This window comes from Gobio gobio (genome assembly GCF_949357685.1).
Source record: "Gobio gobio genome assembly, chromosome: 15".
Taxonomy (NCBI): domain Eukaryota; kingdom Metazoa; phylum Chordata; class Actinopteri; order Cypriniformes; family Gobionidae; genus Gobio; species Gobio gobio.
The window spans coordinates 43,629,568-43,644,075 of record NC_137108.1 but is presented as its reverse complement, the minus strand read 5'-3'; the positions used below and the strand labels follow the sequence as shown (position 1 = coordinate 43,644,075).

Genomic DNA, 14,508 nt, shown 5'->3' with positions numbered 1-14,508 from the left:
TTAAGAAAAAAAAACTTTCTTTATTGATAGCCATTCAAAAGCAACCATGTATTTGGATAAATTATTTTTTTCATTTTAAATAATAATAATAATTATTAATAATAATAATAGTCATTTTAAAATGTCCTCATGAAATCAAAATTGACCCTATTTACTTTGTCAGCACACAGTACAGGTTTTAGGGTGAACAATTAATCCATGCAAGTTAATACACAGAATTTTTTTGTTGTTGCGGTAATCTTTAATCAAAATCTGAAAAGTTACTTTCGGTCTGGAATGGCTTTCCTTTTCCGACGACGTCAGTTTGACGGCTTGGGTTTGAATATCCTTAAAGGGATAGTTCACCCAAAAATGAAAACTAGCCCACTCACCCTCAAGTCATCCTAGGTGTATATGACATTCTTCTTTAGACTATTAAAATCAGAGTTATATTAAAAATGTCCTGGCTCCTCCAAAATTTATAACGGCAGTGAATGGCTGTTTCTGTTTTGAAGTCCATAAAAGTGCATCCATCCATCCATTATAAAAGTGCTCCAGGGGGGTTAATAAAGGCCTTCTAAGCAAAGCGATGTGCTTGTGTGAGAAAAATATCCATATTTTAAACTTTATAAACTGAAATAACTAGCTTCCGACACGGCCATACGCTTCGATTTAAGCCGAAAGAGTAACCCTTGACCTGATGCATGATGTATTGACGAAGCGCAGAGGATAAATGGTAAAAATGGAATGCATTTATATAGCGTTTTCAACAGACCCATGACCCAAGGATAGAGCAAAACAAAACACCAGTCATGAACTAGAAGTCTAAAATGAGAATTTTTAAAAAGAAATGCCGGAGGATTTCAATATAAGAGAAGAGGGGCTTGAGTTTGTTGCCCAGCCATATTTGTATGAACCGCGAGAGGCGTCAACGCTTGCGATGCTCCTACACTTGCGTAGGCCGTCTGCCTGAAGCTAGATATTTTAGTTTTTAAAGTTTAAAATATGGATAATTTTGTCACACACGCGCATCGCTTCAGAAGACCTTTATTAACCCCCCCTGGAGCCATGTGGATATCCTTTATGATGGATAGATGCACCTTTATGGACTTCAAAACAGATCAGCCATTCACTGACGTTATAAAGCTTGGAAGAGCCAGGACTTTTTTTTATATAACTCTGACTGTATTCGTCTGAAAGAAGAATGTCATATACACCTAGGATGGCTTGAGGGTGAGTAAATCATGGGCTAAATTTAATCTTTGGGTGAACTATGCTTTTAACCACTCCCCTCAAACCGTTAGTCTGCTATGAGCGAGAGATGGAGAGGAGGTGCGCTAAAGTAAAACCCTGCCCTCTATTCAATATTCCGTTTCACTTGGAAATACACCACAGCACTGAAGAAAACTCAGTTGCTACTTCCGGTTCACTGGCACTTTAAAAATTAAATTAGATTTTAATAGAAGATATTTTGCCTATGTACATTCCTGAAATGATAAAAAAAATGATATCTGTATTAGGGTAAAGCACAGTATCATTCAAAAGTTTGGGGTCCTTAAGATTTTTTTAACACTTTTATTAAGCAAAGATGCATTAAACTGATCAAAAGTGACAGCAAAACATTTATAATGTTATAAGATCAAATAAATGCTATTCTTTTTAACGTTCTATTTATCAAAGAATCCTGAAAAAATGTATCACAGTTTCCACAAAAATATTAAGCATTAACTGTTTTCAACATTGATAATAATAATAATAAGAAAAATAAACTTTTCTTGTGCAGAAAATCATCATTAGGATGATTTCTGAAGGATCATGTGACACTGATGACTGGAGTAATGATGCAAAATATTATATATGCAAATATATATTATATATGTTTTGACATCATAGGAATACATACAATTTTATATATTAAAATCGAAAACAGTTCTTTTAAATGGTAATAATATTTCTCAATATTCCCATTGTTATTTTGATCAAATAAATGCAGTCTTGTTGAGCATATGAGACTTTTTAACAGCGGTGTATGTCTGGCCTTATATTAAGACAAACCTCCACAGCTTGAGTATCAGGCGTGAGTCTGTCGAACAGGAAGCAGAGAACACGCAGGTCTCGGCAGTACAACACCAGTTCCTCCGGGGTGAACTTCAGAGAGCAGGTAGGGGTCACAAGCTTGCTGCGAGACGGTCCCACTACAACAGACATTTAGATGTATTAAAACATTGGGTTAAAATGTGACCTAGATGTGTTCTTGACAGGTTTCATGAAGACCGATTGACCGACCGACTGATGGTTTATCTATCTATCAGTAAAGATTGCCTCACCTGCCACAACTTTGTCAATAGAGGCGAGAGCTACATCATGATCTCCAAGCAGCACGGGATCTGCATTATCCTGAAGAAGGAGAAAAGGAAGCCATCAAGATAAATATGTCTGCAGAGGATGTTACACTAGACTGCCAGAGACTTTATAAACTTCAGCAAGCACCAAAAGCACTTCACAGTTCACAGTAAGGCTCAACTTTCGCAGGAAAAACAGAGCGCTGGGATTCTCATTCCGGAAACATCTCAGCAATCTGTGGCACTCACGTCAGGTTTCTGGCTGTCCTGAGGCACGAAGGCTACTCTGAAATGAGTGCAGAACAGAGTCCCAGACAACCAGCCTCCTCCTTCCTTAGCCGACAGCTTCTTCCTCACCAGCACGGCCCGCTGCAGCACACACTCTCCTGAAGACGAACACAAGCGAATCACACACGATGAAAACGACATGCTTATGAAGTGCAAACATTTAGTCCATATCTGCTAGCTTGGAGTCATCTATACTGCTTAAATGGGACCTATTATGCAAAATTCACTTTTATAAAGGTGTTTGAACACCGATGTGTGTCCACAGTGTGTGAGAACAACCATCCTATAATGGTAAAAATCCACTCACTCATTTTTGTTTTTATAATTCCCAGCAGTCTCTTGAAAACAAGCTGATTCAGATTCCCCCCTACAATAATGCCATTGTAGGGAGAAGCCCCGTCCCTCAGACACTGAGGACATTGTGGTCAAATGTCATTTTCAAAAGGAAATGTCCCAAAGAAAATTGTAAAAGTCTAATACGTCTGCGCTAATTATTTTGCGCCGTACTGCTTCAACGACGAGCAGGGTTGGGAAGGATACTTTTAAAATGTATTTCACTACAGATTACAAAATGCATGCTTTAAAAAGTCATTTGTAATGTATTTCGTTAGATTACACAAGTTTTGTAACTTAATCTAAATACTTTAGAATACAATGGAATACTAAGAATTAGGTATGTAGCACAAAAGGACCACCTAACTGTTAGAATTGAACTTTTAGGTAGACTATCAATATTCTCAATCATCAGTCGATGTCCAATATTCCAACCCCTGTGTTGTGTGGCAGCAGCTGCAGTGCGAAATATCTCGGGAGAATGCTCAAGCAAACACAGACACAGTGCAGGACTGTAACATTCTCAAATTTATTAAGGAAGAAATGTCTAAGTAAAAAGACATTTGTCAGGATGTCTTGAGCATCCAATCATGGTACCTAAAATCAAGCCGTACCATATATGGTATTTCAATATAAAATCAAGCAAGACATGGGTGTATGTGTATCGTCTTAATGTTTTGTCTGGGTTGTCTGGGTGTGTGCGAATGTGTCCAAGGACTACTTAATGTTTTGTCTAATTGTGCGCACGTACCATGGCTGAAAAGTCAGTGTTATACAAGGAAAGTTAGAAAGTGAAGCCCAAGATATAAGAAAATATTAACAGTAACAAAGGATTTGGTTTTCCTCTGCATATTATTTTAAACAAAATCAGTTTTCCACAATATTTTTGAAGCAAAAAATGCAGACAATCTTAGAAAAAAGCAAAAGATATTGATGCTCAAGATGCATTAAGATTTGGGGTGTGAATAAACTTTTGATTTTGTATGAACACGGTAAATTGTACTCATTTTGTCTAGATATAAGCTCCTGAAGGGCAGTACTAAATAAAAAAATCTTTAAACAAAATAGAACATTTTTCACACAACCTGGTCAAAAATGTTCACCCCCTACTCTTAATGCATTGCGTTTCATGGAGGCTTGTTTTCCGCCACTCAATATAAAAATAAAAACAGTATTTGCAATTTTTTTTCCTCACAATTCTGACTTTTTTTTCTCATAATTGCGAGATTTAAAGTCGCAATTCTGAGGAAAAATGTCAGTCTTTTCCCCCCTCATAAATGGACATTATAACTCGCAATTGCGAGTATATATCTCACACTGACTTCTCAGAAAAGAAGTCGGAATTGTAAGATAAATAGTCGCAATTACCTAAACAAATTACTTAACAGAAAACAGATGTGGATCATCCAGGTAATGACAGACAGTTAAGATTCAAGGGTATGTATATTTTTGAATTTGGCAATTTTGTCATGTGGAGTATATGTAAACATCTATTATGTGAAATAGCTTATTCAGGACAGTACTAAATAAAAGTATTTTTCTGTGGTCCCACTTATTTTGTTAAAATTTGTAAAATTATGCATATTCTGCAAGGGGTATGAAACTTATGAGCAGAACTGTAGCTTAGGATGCTTTGCAGACTGTCAGAGTCTGAGAATCACCAATTGCTGTTCACATTAATTGCCCGTAACAGTTTACATTAATGTTTAAATTAAATAAATTAAATTCAAATTCAAAAGAATCACTTGTAACTGTAACTGTAATTTGATTACCACCCATTTAAAATGTAACTGTAATGAAATACAGTTACTCAAATTTTATATTTTAAATACGTAAGTTACATTTAATAAGAAGTTATTTTGTTACTCCCCAACCCTGCAAACAAGGGTCTTTTCAACGCTGGATTTTCAAAAATGTTGATTCTGAAAGATGGTCAATACCAACACTTTGTGCGCAAACTTCAGATCCAGTCCAGACAAAGTAAGTATCACGTGTCATATGTTGTGAGTCCTTCCAAATCGCCTTTCTGAAAGAGCTTGTAGGCACTGTACGGCTAATGCTGCTAACGCTACCATTGTCTCTGCCTGTTTTCTCTCATGCTGCCCTTACGTCTTACGTGCTATCAGAATGATCATTTTCATTGCGTGAGATTGCACTGTTTTGTTGTTGCCGGTATGCTGGAGCATGAGCTCTAGAAGCATTGAAAGGGGGCCGGGAGCAGCAGCTCATTTGCATTTAAAGGGACACCCAAAAACCCAAACACACCACACCCCCCCGAGAAGTGGCAATTTTAACATGCTATAAAAATTATCTGTGGGATATTTTGAGCTAAAACTTCACATACTCTGGGGACAATCAGAGACTTATTTTATAAATAGGTATTGTAAAAATAGGCAAAATTGTAAAAATAGGCATAATAGGGCCCTTTAAAGTTTACTATAGCAACAGGAAAAGTAAAATGTGGAGATAAAACAGGAAAATGTGGGAACTAATATTTATGAAAGGAATTACACAAACATCTGGTTTTTAATTCAACGGCAATCTTCAAAAGCTCTGTAGGCCACATATATAAAAGGATATGTGGTATTTCAAAAATAGTTTGAAGGAAATTATGATTCTGTTGACATAAAACTCACACAATCATAAAAAATAAAAGACATAGGACAGAAGTTTAAAGTTGGTAGAGCCCATTAAACCGGCCCAGAGTCAGGCATGAACACGCTCTCAACACATGAAATGAGTTGGGTTCTTCTGGTCACTTTTCAAAGGCGAGTTTCTTAATTTTATGACTCTCAAGGGTGCTTTGGATCTCAAAGCTCATTCCTGAGGCATCATGGACGCAGATGTCAGAGAGAATAGGACGGAAGCATAGAGATCAGACTGTCACAGTGATTACTGGACTATTAGAAAAACAGAGCTTAGGATTCCAGTTTCATGAGAACTGAAAATGCATTAAATTCCACAATGCTTTTAACAGTTTCATTGTTGTTATTTTTAACTAAATCTAAAACTATATATACAGTGAGGAAAATAAGTATTTGAACACACTGCTATTTTGCAATTTCTCCCACTTAGAAATCATGGAGGGGTCTGAAATTGTCATCGTAGGTGCATGTCCACTGTGAGAGACATGATCTAAAAAAAAAAATCCAGAAATCACAATGTATGATTTTTTAACTATTTATTTGTATGATACAGCTGCAAATAAGTATTTGAACACCTGAGAAAATCAATGTTAATATTTGGTACAGTAGCCTTTGTTTGCAATTACAGAGGTCAAACGTTTCCTGTAGTTTTTCACCAGGTTTGCACACACTGCAGGAGGGATTTTGGCCCACTCCTCCACACAGATCTTCTCTAGATCAGTCAGGTTTCTGGCCTGTCGCTGAGAAACACGGAGTTTGAGCTCCCTCCAAAGATTCTCTATTGGGTTTAGGTCTGGAGACTGGCTAGGCCACGCCAGAACCTTGATATGCTTCTTACAGAGCCGTTATCCTGGCTGTGTGCTTCGGGTCATTGTCATGTTGGAAGACCCAGCCTCGACCCATCTTCAATGCTCTAACTGAGGGAAGGAGGTTGTTCCCCAAAATCTTGCAATACATGGCCCCGGTCATCCTCTCCTTAATACAGTGCAGTCGCCCTGTCCCATGTGCAGAAAAACACCCCCAAAGCATGATGCTACCACCCCCGTGCTTCACAGTAGGGATGGTGTTCTTGGGATGGCACTCATCATTCTTCTTCCTCCAAACACGTTTAGTGGAATTATGACCAAAAAGTTCTATTTTGGTCTCATCTGACCACATGGCTTTCTCCCATGACACCTCTGGATCATCCAGTCATTGGCAAACTTAAGACGGGCCTGGACATGTGCTGGTTTAAGCAGGGGAACCTTCCGTGCCATGCATGATTTCAAACCATGACGTCTTAGTGTATTACCAACAGTAACCTTGGAAACGGTGGTCCCAGCTCTTTTCAGGTCATTGACCAGCTCCTCGCGTGTAGTTCTGGGCTGATTTCTCACCTTTCTTAGGATCATTGAGACCCCACGAGGTGAGATCTTGCATGGAGCCCCAGTCCGAGGGAGATTGACAGTCATGTTTAGCTTCTTCCATTTTCTAATGATTGCTCCAACAGTGGACCTTTTTTCACCAAGCTGCTTGGCAATTTTCCCGTAGCCCTTTCCAGCCTTGTGGAGGTGTACAATTTTGTCTCTAGTGTCTTTGGACAGCTCTTTGGTCTTGGCCATGTTAGTAGTTGGATTCTTACTGATTGTATGGGGTGGACAGGTGTCTTTATGCAGCTAACGACCTCAAAGAGGTGCATCTAATTTAGGATAATAAATGGAGTGGAGGTGGACATTTTAAAGGCAGACTAACAGGTCTTTGAGGGTCAGAATTCTAGCTGATAGACAGGTGTTCACATACTTATTTGCAGCTGTATCATACAAATAAATAGTTTAAAAAATCATATAATGTGATTTCTGGATTTTCTTTTTTTAGATTATGTCTCTCACAGTGGACATGCACCTACGATGACAATTTCAGACCCCTCCATGATTTCCAAGTGGGAGAACTTGCAAAATAGCAGGATGTTCAAATACTTATTTTCCTCACTATATATATGACGGGACAGCATATTAAAAAGTGTATAACATATTTAAATAAATGATGAAAATATGCCCCAAATCACAACAAAACTACTAAAAATGGAACTAAAATTAAAAAGAAAAAAAGGTAATTAAAAAAACTCTCAGATTCACATCAGCCTGGTTTTATCTAGGTTAGGACACCGCTTGACATTAGGTGAATGATAAACCATTAAGCATAGCCTCATCTAGCATTCCCAATTATAAAGAAGCAAACATCTACCATATTATTTCATATGCTTCTGCTTAAAACATTGCCAGCAAGGTTTTACTAGTAGGATTGGCTTACAGTGACTTTAAATCAGTAAGATAAAGAAGACCCAACAGCTCCGGCCATTTTTTATAGAACAGCGCAAAAATGTCCCTATTTCCTGATAGGTATCACATAATTAGGCTTTTGGAGAAATCAGACCTGGGCTCGTAAACATAAATAAAAATCAATAAAAAAAATTAAGTAAAACATTAATAAATAATGAAAAATATATATTTTTTTAATAAAAAAATTAAATAAGAAGTTAAAAAATGTTTTTTATGAATAATAATAGGTAACAAATTAGAAATAATAGGTAATATATAAAAATAAATAATTAATAAATTAAAAAATAAAGTAATAAATTAATGAATTAAAAAATTTTTTTTAATAACAATAAATACAATTAAAAAAGTAATAAATAAATTCAAAAAAATAATAAACTCACACACACACACACACACACACGCTAATATTTTTTGCCAATAACAAAACTTCACTGCCTGTCGGTCATTTTGAGCTGGTTTACTGCTGGAAGTCAGAACTCACTGGGGTTTTTGTCCCAGTTACAAGAATAAACCACAAAATCTAATTAAAAAATACACTAACACAGCTAAATAATAACATCTGCTGCAGTAACAGCCAATGACAAATTCCTTTCTTTTCACAGCACAAATAAGAACATGTTAACTTTATATATAACAATTTAAAAATATCTCATGGGGTATGTTTAAAATTGCATACTACTATACTACCCAAACTATTTTTGCAATATGTGCACCATGTGATTTTCTGTAAGCATCAGCCGAAATGAGCAGTACAACAACAAGACCACCCCACAAAATGCTGCATCACACAATGCAGTGAAATTGGTAGAAAAATTGCAAAATGACCCTAATTTTGATTGTGAGATGCTAACTGGATGCCATCCTCTGAATTAAACATAATGAGGTCATATTACAACAATGCAGCGTACTACATGTTTGAATAATTTATCATTGCATTACATACATTTTTTAAAATAGTAGGCTGTCAGCAGTATGTACAGTATAATCTACTCTTTCAAAATCCTCTGAACGGTTCCTCCCAGGGACTGATTCAGTTTCCTCTGTCCTGTGTTGGAGCGTTATCAGAGATCGTGCGGATAGACGTTGAGTCTTAGACATGACTGTACTGGCGAGGAGACCGCGTGTGTGTCCACGGGGATCTGCAATGTGAGCCCTTTGACTCCGAATGGTTAATCTGTATTTGTGCACTTCATATTCAAAGCACTGTGGATGGATGCGACTTGTGATATCAATAAGCTTAGACCTCTAAGATTCAAATGAATGAGGATCCCACAACAAAAGAGTAGTCATGACATGCGCTAGTGTTCAACCAAGAATATTATCTATACTGTCAACACTGTCTATATCTTACTACTGTATTTATGTCTATATTGTACTAGTCTATATACCACTCAAAAGTTTAATTATTGTTTTTTAATTATCTTAATTATTTCCATCAAGAGGTGCATACATTTTTGGTCCAGATCTTGTATTGACAATGCAAGAGTCCAGCACTGTGTAAAGTCTCCTCCAGCACATCCCAAAGACTTTCAATGAATTTAAGGTCTGATTCTTCATGCTCCCTCCCAACCATTATTTCACAATTTGAGCCTGATGCATCTTGACATTGTCATCCTGGAATATGGCCATGTTGTGTCTTCCCACATGGAGTGTGGAGCTTTTCATTTCTTAAACAACCATCAATTAGGGTTAGAAGAACTGTTGGCAAACATATAACCATGATAGAAACATAATCAATTCTGCAATAATGATCCAATCATAGACTCTGCTTATTTAAATCCAAACATTGACTTTTTTTTTTGGCCGGGCAATGAAAATAATTCACACTTTAAAATGTCAAAATGTCTAAACCTATTGCATTACTTTTATATTTTAAGTGCCTAACGTTTTGGGGGCCACTGGTATTAAATGTCCTTGAGAATTTTGTTTAATTCACAAATGTAAACAGTGAAAAGTAAAAACACAGACAGGTGTGTATGTGTGTTTGGAGTCCAAACAGTATTAGACTATGAAAGCTGAATAACAACAAAGACTGAGCTGTGTGAGAGTAGAGCATTGAGGTTAGTAGCGTCTCTATTTAATGTTGACACGTGGGAAACGCTCTATCCTCCCAAAGGGCCGTAGAGTGTAAGTGCTGATATGAAGTGTTACAGATTAGGTTGTCCGGGTCGGACTCACGCCATGCCAACATTCCTGAGTAAAGCTGCTGCTTTAACACACTGCTGACGCTGAGATTATGGTGAGGGGCTGCTGGGGTTCGACACACACTCAGCACACTAAGCGATTGTTTTCTAAACCCATTCACACCCACAAAGACAGACTGCTATTCTCCCGCACAGACCACGACCATCCAGACCTGGTGCTTTCCTTTTGGGATCAGCTACCTAAAAGCAGTGAAGCTACTAACGTGACCACATTTTTCAGCAGGGTTTTCAAAACACTCCAACAAAGAGCGGAGTCACATGCCAAAACACTACATCACTGTTTTTGTATGTCACACTGTACTAAAAAAACACACTCTCCTAGAATATTCCCCTCTCTCATGTGGCGTTGGGAAGTGAGATTAATTTCAAAGTATCATTTGGTTCAGATGATTTGTATTTACTGAATAAATTCATTTCAAAGAACTGATTCATAAATATGATTTCCTTAATCACTCGTTGGTTTTCACAATGTGTCCACCAAAGTATTTTAACCAGCTGAAAACACCAGGCCCTCCTTCTGAAAACACTTGAGAGCGTTTCGGCTTTTTTCAGTTGAGATGCTTTGGTAACACGAGAATGAACCTCATTGGTTCTTGCTGAAGCTCAAACGTGCTGCGTAACACGAGAATGAACCTCATTGGTTCTTGCTGAAGCTCAAACGTGCTGCGTAACACGAGAATGAACCTCATTGGTTCTCGCTGAAACTCAAACGTGCTGCGTAACACGAGAATGAACCTCATTGGTTCTTGCAGAAGCTCAAACGTGCTGCATAACACGAGAATGAACCTCATTGGTTCTTGCAGAAGCTCAAACGTGCTGCGTAACACGAGAATGAACCTCATTGGTTCTTGCAGAAGCTCAAACGTGCTGCGTAACACGAGAATGAACCTCATTGGTTCTTGCTGAAGCTCAAACGTGATGCGTAACATGAGAATGAACCTCATTGGTTCTTGCGGAAGCTCAAACGTGCTGCGTAACACGAGAATGAACCTCATTGGTTCTTGCTGAAGCTCAAACGTGCTGCGTTACACGAGAATGAACCTCATTGGTTCTTGCTGAAGCTCAAACGTGATGCGTAACACGAGAATGAACCTCATTGGTTCTTGCTGAAGCTCAAACGTGCTGCGTAACACGAGAATGAACCTCATTGGTTCTCGCTGAAACTCAAACGTGCTGCGTAACACGAGAATGAACCTCATTGGTTCTTGCAGAAGCTCAAACGTGCTGCATAACACGAGAATGAACCTCATTGGTTCTTGCAGAAGCTCAAACGTGCTGCGTAACACGAGAATGAACCTCATTGGTTCTTGCAGAAGCTCAAACGTGCTGCGTAACACGAGAATGAACCTCATTGGTTCTTGCTGAAGCTCAAACGTGATGCGTAACATGAGAATGAACCTCATTGGTTCTTGCGGAAGCTCAAACGTGCTGCGTAACACGAGAATGAACCTCATTGGTTCTTGCTGAAGCTCAAACGTGCTGCGTTACACGAGAATGAACCTCATTGGTTCTTGCTGAAGCTCAAACGTGATGCGTAACACGAGAATGAACCTCATTGGTTCTTGCAGAAGCTCAAACGTGCTGCGTAACACGAGAATGAACCTCATTGGTTCTTGCTGAAGCTCAAACGTGCTGCGTAACACAAGAATGAACCTCACTGGTTCTTGCAGAAGCTCAAACGTGCTGTGTAACACAAGAATGAACCTCATTGGTTCTTGCAGAAGCTCAAACGTGCTGTGTAACACGAGAATGAACCTCATTGGTTCTCGCACGTCAAGCAAGCATGACTGAGGCTGAGCTTAAGTTTACCACAACTGATGTGTGCAATGATCAATATTTCTGTGAATAAAATCCTAAATGAGATAAAATGGTTAGTCTCTGTGGTATTTGTCCCGACCTTCCTCCACTGTGATTGGACGGCTAGGTGAAAACTATTGGAAAAATATGCTGGTTTTAGAAAATAAATACTTTAATGGACACATGGCCTAAGTCCCTACAGTATGTGTAATTTTACTAAAAAATTTTGGTAGCAAAATAATATATAGTTAAATATCATTATCACTACGCTTTTCAATGTTTTTTTTTTTATCCAATTTAATTGTTTATTGACTAAATTTACTAACTTTTCAAAAGTGTAGTTCAGTGCAGTTTCACTGTAGTTTGACAAACTCCAATGTATGAATAATTAAAAGTAGTTTAAAAAATCTGTTCCTGGTTTTATTTTTTATTGTTCATAAGTGGCAGTAAAACTTGTATAATATTATTGAAGACTGGAGTAATGATGCTGTAAATTCAGCTTTGGATCCCAGAAATAAATAACATTTAAAAAAATATTAAAACAGAAAACTTTTTTTATTTTTTTTATTATAAAAATATTTCACAATATTACTGTTTTTATTGTTTTTTTGATCAAATAAATGCAACCATGGCGAGCACTACTTTCAAAAAAACTAATAAATAAATAAAAACATTAAGGCCCGGTTTCACAGACAGGGCTTAGACTAAGCCAGGATTAGGCCTTAGTTCAATTAGGACATTTAAGTAACTTTTATAAACGTGCCCAAGAAAAAAACATTACTGGTGTGCATCTTGAGACAAAACAATGCCACTGACATATTTTAAGATTTGTCAGTGCAAGTTTCTTTCAGTTAAAACAGCTCAAACGTGCATTTTGGTCTAGGATTAGCTTAAGCATTGTCTGTGAAACCGGGGGTAAATCTTACTGATCCTAAACTTTTGAACGCTAGTGTAAATGACAATCAAAAAATAACCCCGTAGATAAAACATGGAGATCCTGTTAATAAATGTCAATATATTTGTGAGACTTCACCTGGTAAACAGCAGAGGCCGAGCACATCTCTCCCCCGTGCATGAAGGCTACTGTGGCTCATCATCCGCTCCTGTAACAAACCCACAAAGGAAATAAAGAAATGAAGCTACAAAACTGCTGAAAATCATTTTACACAATATATTTATCTCAAAATTAATTAAAATCATCTGGTTCAGAATAATAGCAACCTAATTAAGCAGAAAAATATTGGATGATTGTTTGGTCTGGGCGTATATTTTATTTCCTTCTGATACTTTAACAGAGGAAATGGGGTCTAAAATTGTCGAAATAGTCTTTCAGGTTTCATTTCCACAGCGCAACTAAACCACAAAAGTAGCTTCATTTACAAGAGGCTAAAACTGCATACGCTGATGTTATCGCCCCAATTTAAAACAAAGCGTCTTTCATTTGCAATCCACTACCGAGTAGAACAGAAGTATAACAGGGGTGACATACTTCCAGAGGTCTGAACCCACAGCTCCTAACACACCGCAATGGAGGAAAACTCCTCAGCACTCCTTCTGTAACTTTTCCATATCGAGAGCTTGAACCAGAAGCATCTGGCTACATCCTGTAGATGGTAACTGCAGTTATACAAATGTTCAGAGGTCAATTAAAGTGCCCGTATTATGCTTGATTTAAAGGGATAGTTCACTCTGAAATTAAAATAAAGTAATCTTTTACTCACCCTGCTGTTGTTCCAGTGCCCTATGTCCTTCTATCTTTTTCGGACCTCAAAAGTAGAAATTTAAAAAATAGTCCTGCACGCGCTCCTTCCTATAATGGCAGTGAATAGCGACCAGGCTAAAACATTCCAAAAAATATTAAAAAGTAACACGCAATTATACAGTGAGACACACGCCATATATGGAAAGTGTTCAGGAGGCATACTATAAGGTTTTGCGAGAAAGAAACCGTATTATTCAGCCAAAATACTGAGCTCGGCTGTTACCGTCAGCAGCCGTTCACGCCATGTTACGTCATGAAAACCGGTACACAACATTCACTTCAGGAGGTTTACTTTTTTATTAGTATTATTTCTTATCATATACCTTATAGAAAAGACGAGAGTCACGTTTGTTTCTATTGAGCCTGATTTCTCAAAATGGTGCGTGTGTGTGTTTATCCTGGGTACCATGACAACAGTGCGGCTGCTGACGGCTCGCACGCACTCACAGGAACACGCACACAGTAACAGCCGAGCTCAGTGTTTTGGCTGAATAATACGGTTTCTTTCTCGCAAAACCTTATAGTATGCCTCCTGAACACTTTCCATATGTGGCGCACGTCTCACTGTATCATTGCGTGATACTTTTGTATCATTTTTGTAATGTTTTAGCCAGGTCGCTATTCACTGCCATTATAGGAAGGAGCGAGTGCAGGACTATTTTTTAAATTTCTACTTTTGAGGTCCGAAAAAGATAGAAAGACATAGGGCACTGGAACAACAGCCGAGTGTGTAAAAGATGGCTTTATTTTCATTTCAGGGTGAACTATCCCTTTTAATATTATGAGTCGAAAAAAGTTGTCAGCAATTGCATCTCACTTGTTGTTACATAGCTACGTAAC

The 14,508-nt window shown here is 37.8% G+C and overlaps 1 protein-coding gene across 1 annotated transcript in view; it reads right to left on the bottom strand.

Annotated features, from left to right (window-relative positions):
• Positions 1-14,508, bottom strand: part of mtmr11 (myotubularin related protein 11) — a 52,770-nt gene that overhangs the window by 25,049 nt on the left and 13,213 nt on the right. Inside the window, exons 2-5 of the mRNA XM_079837352.1 lie at positions 12,940-13,009; positions 2,571-2,707; positions 2,307-2,376; positions 2,035-2,174 (exon numbers count right to left, since the gene is read on the bottom strand). Of these exons, the coding sequence (XP_079693478.1) occupies positions 2,035-2,174; positions 2,307-2,376; positions 2,571-2,707; positions 12,940-13,009 (417 nt within the window). The remainder of the gene's footprint in view (positions 1-2,034; positions 2,175-2,306; positions 2,377-2,570; positions 2,708-12,939; positions 13,010-14,508) is intronic.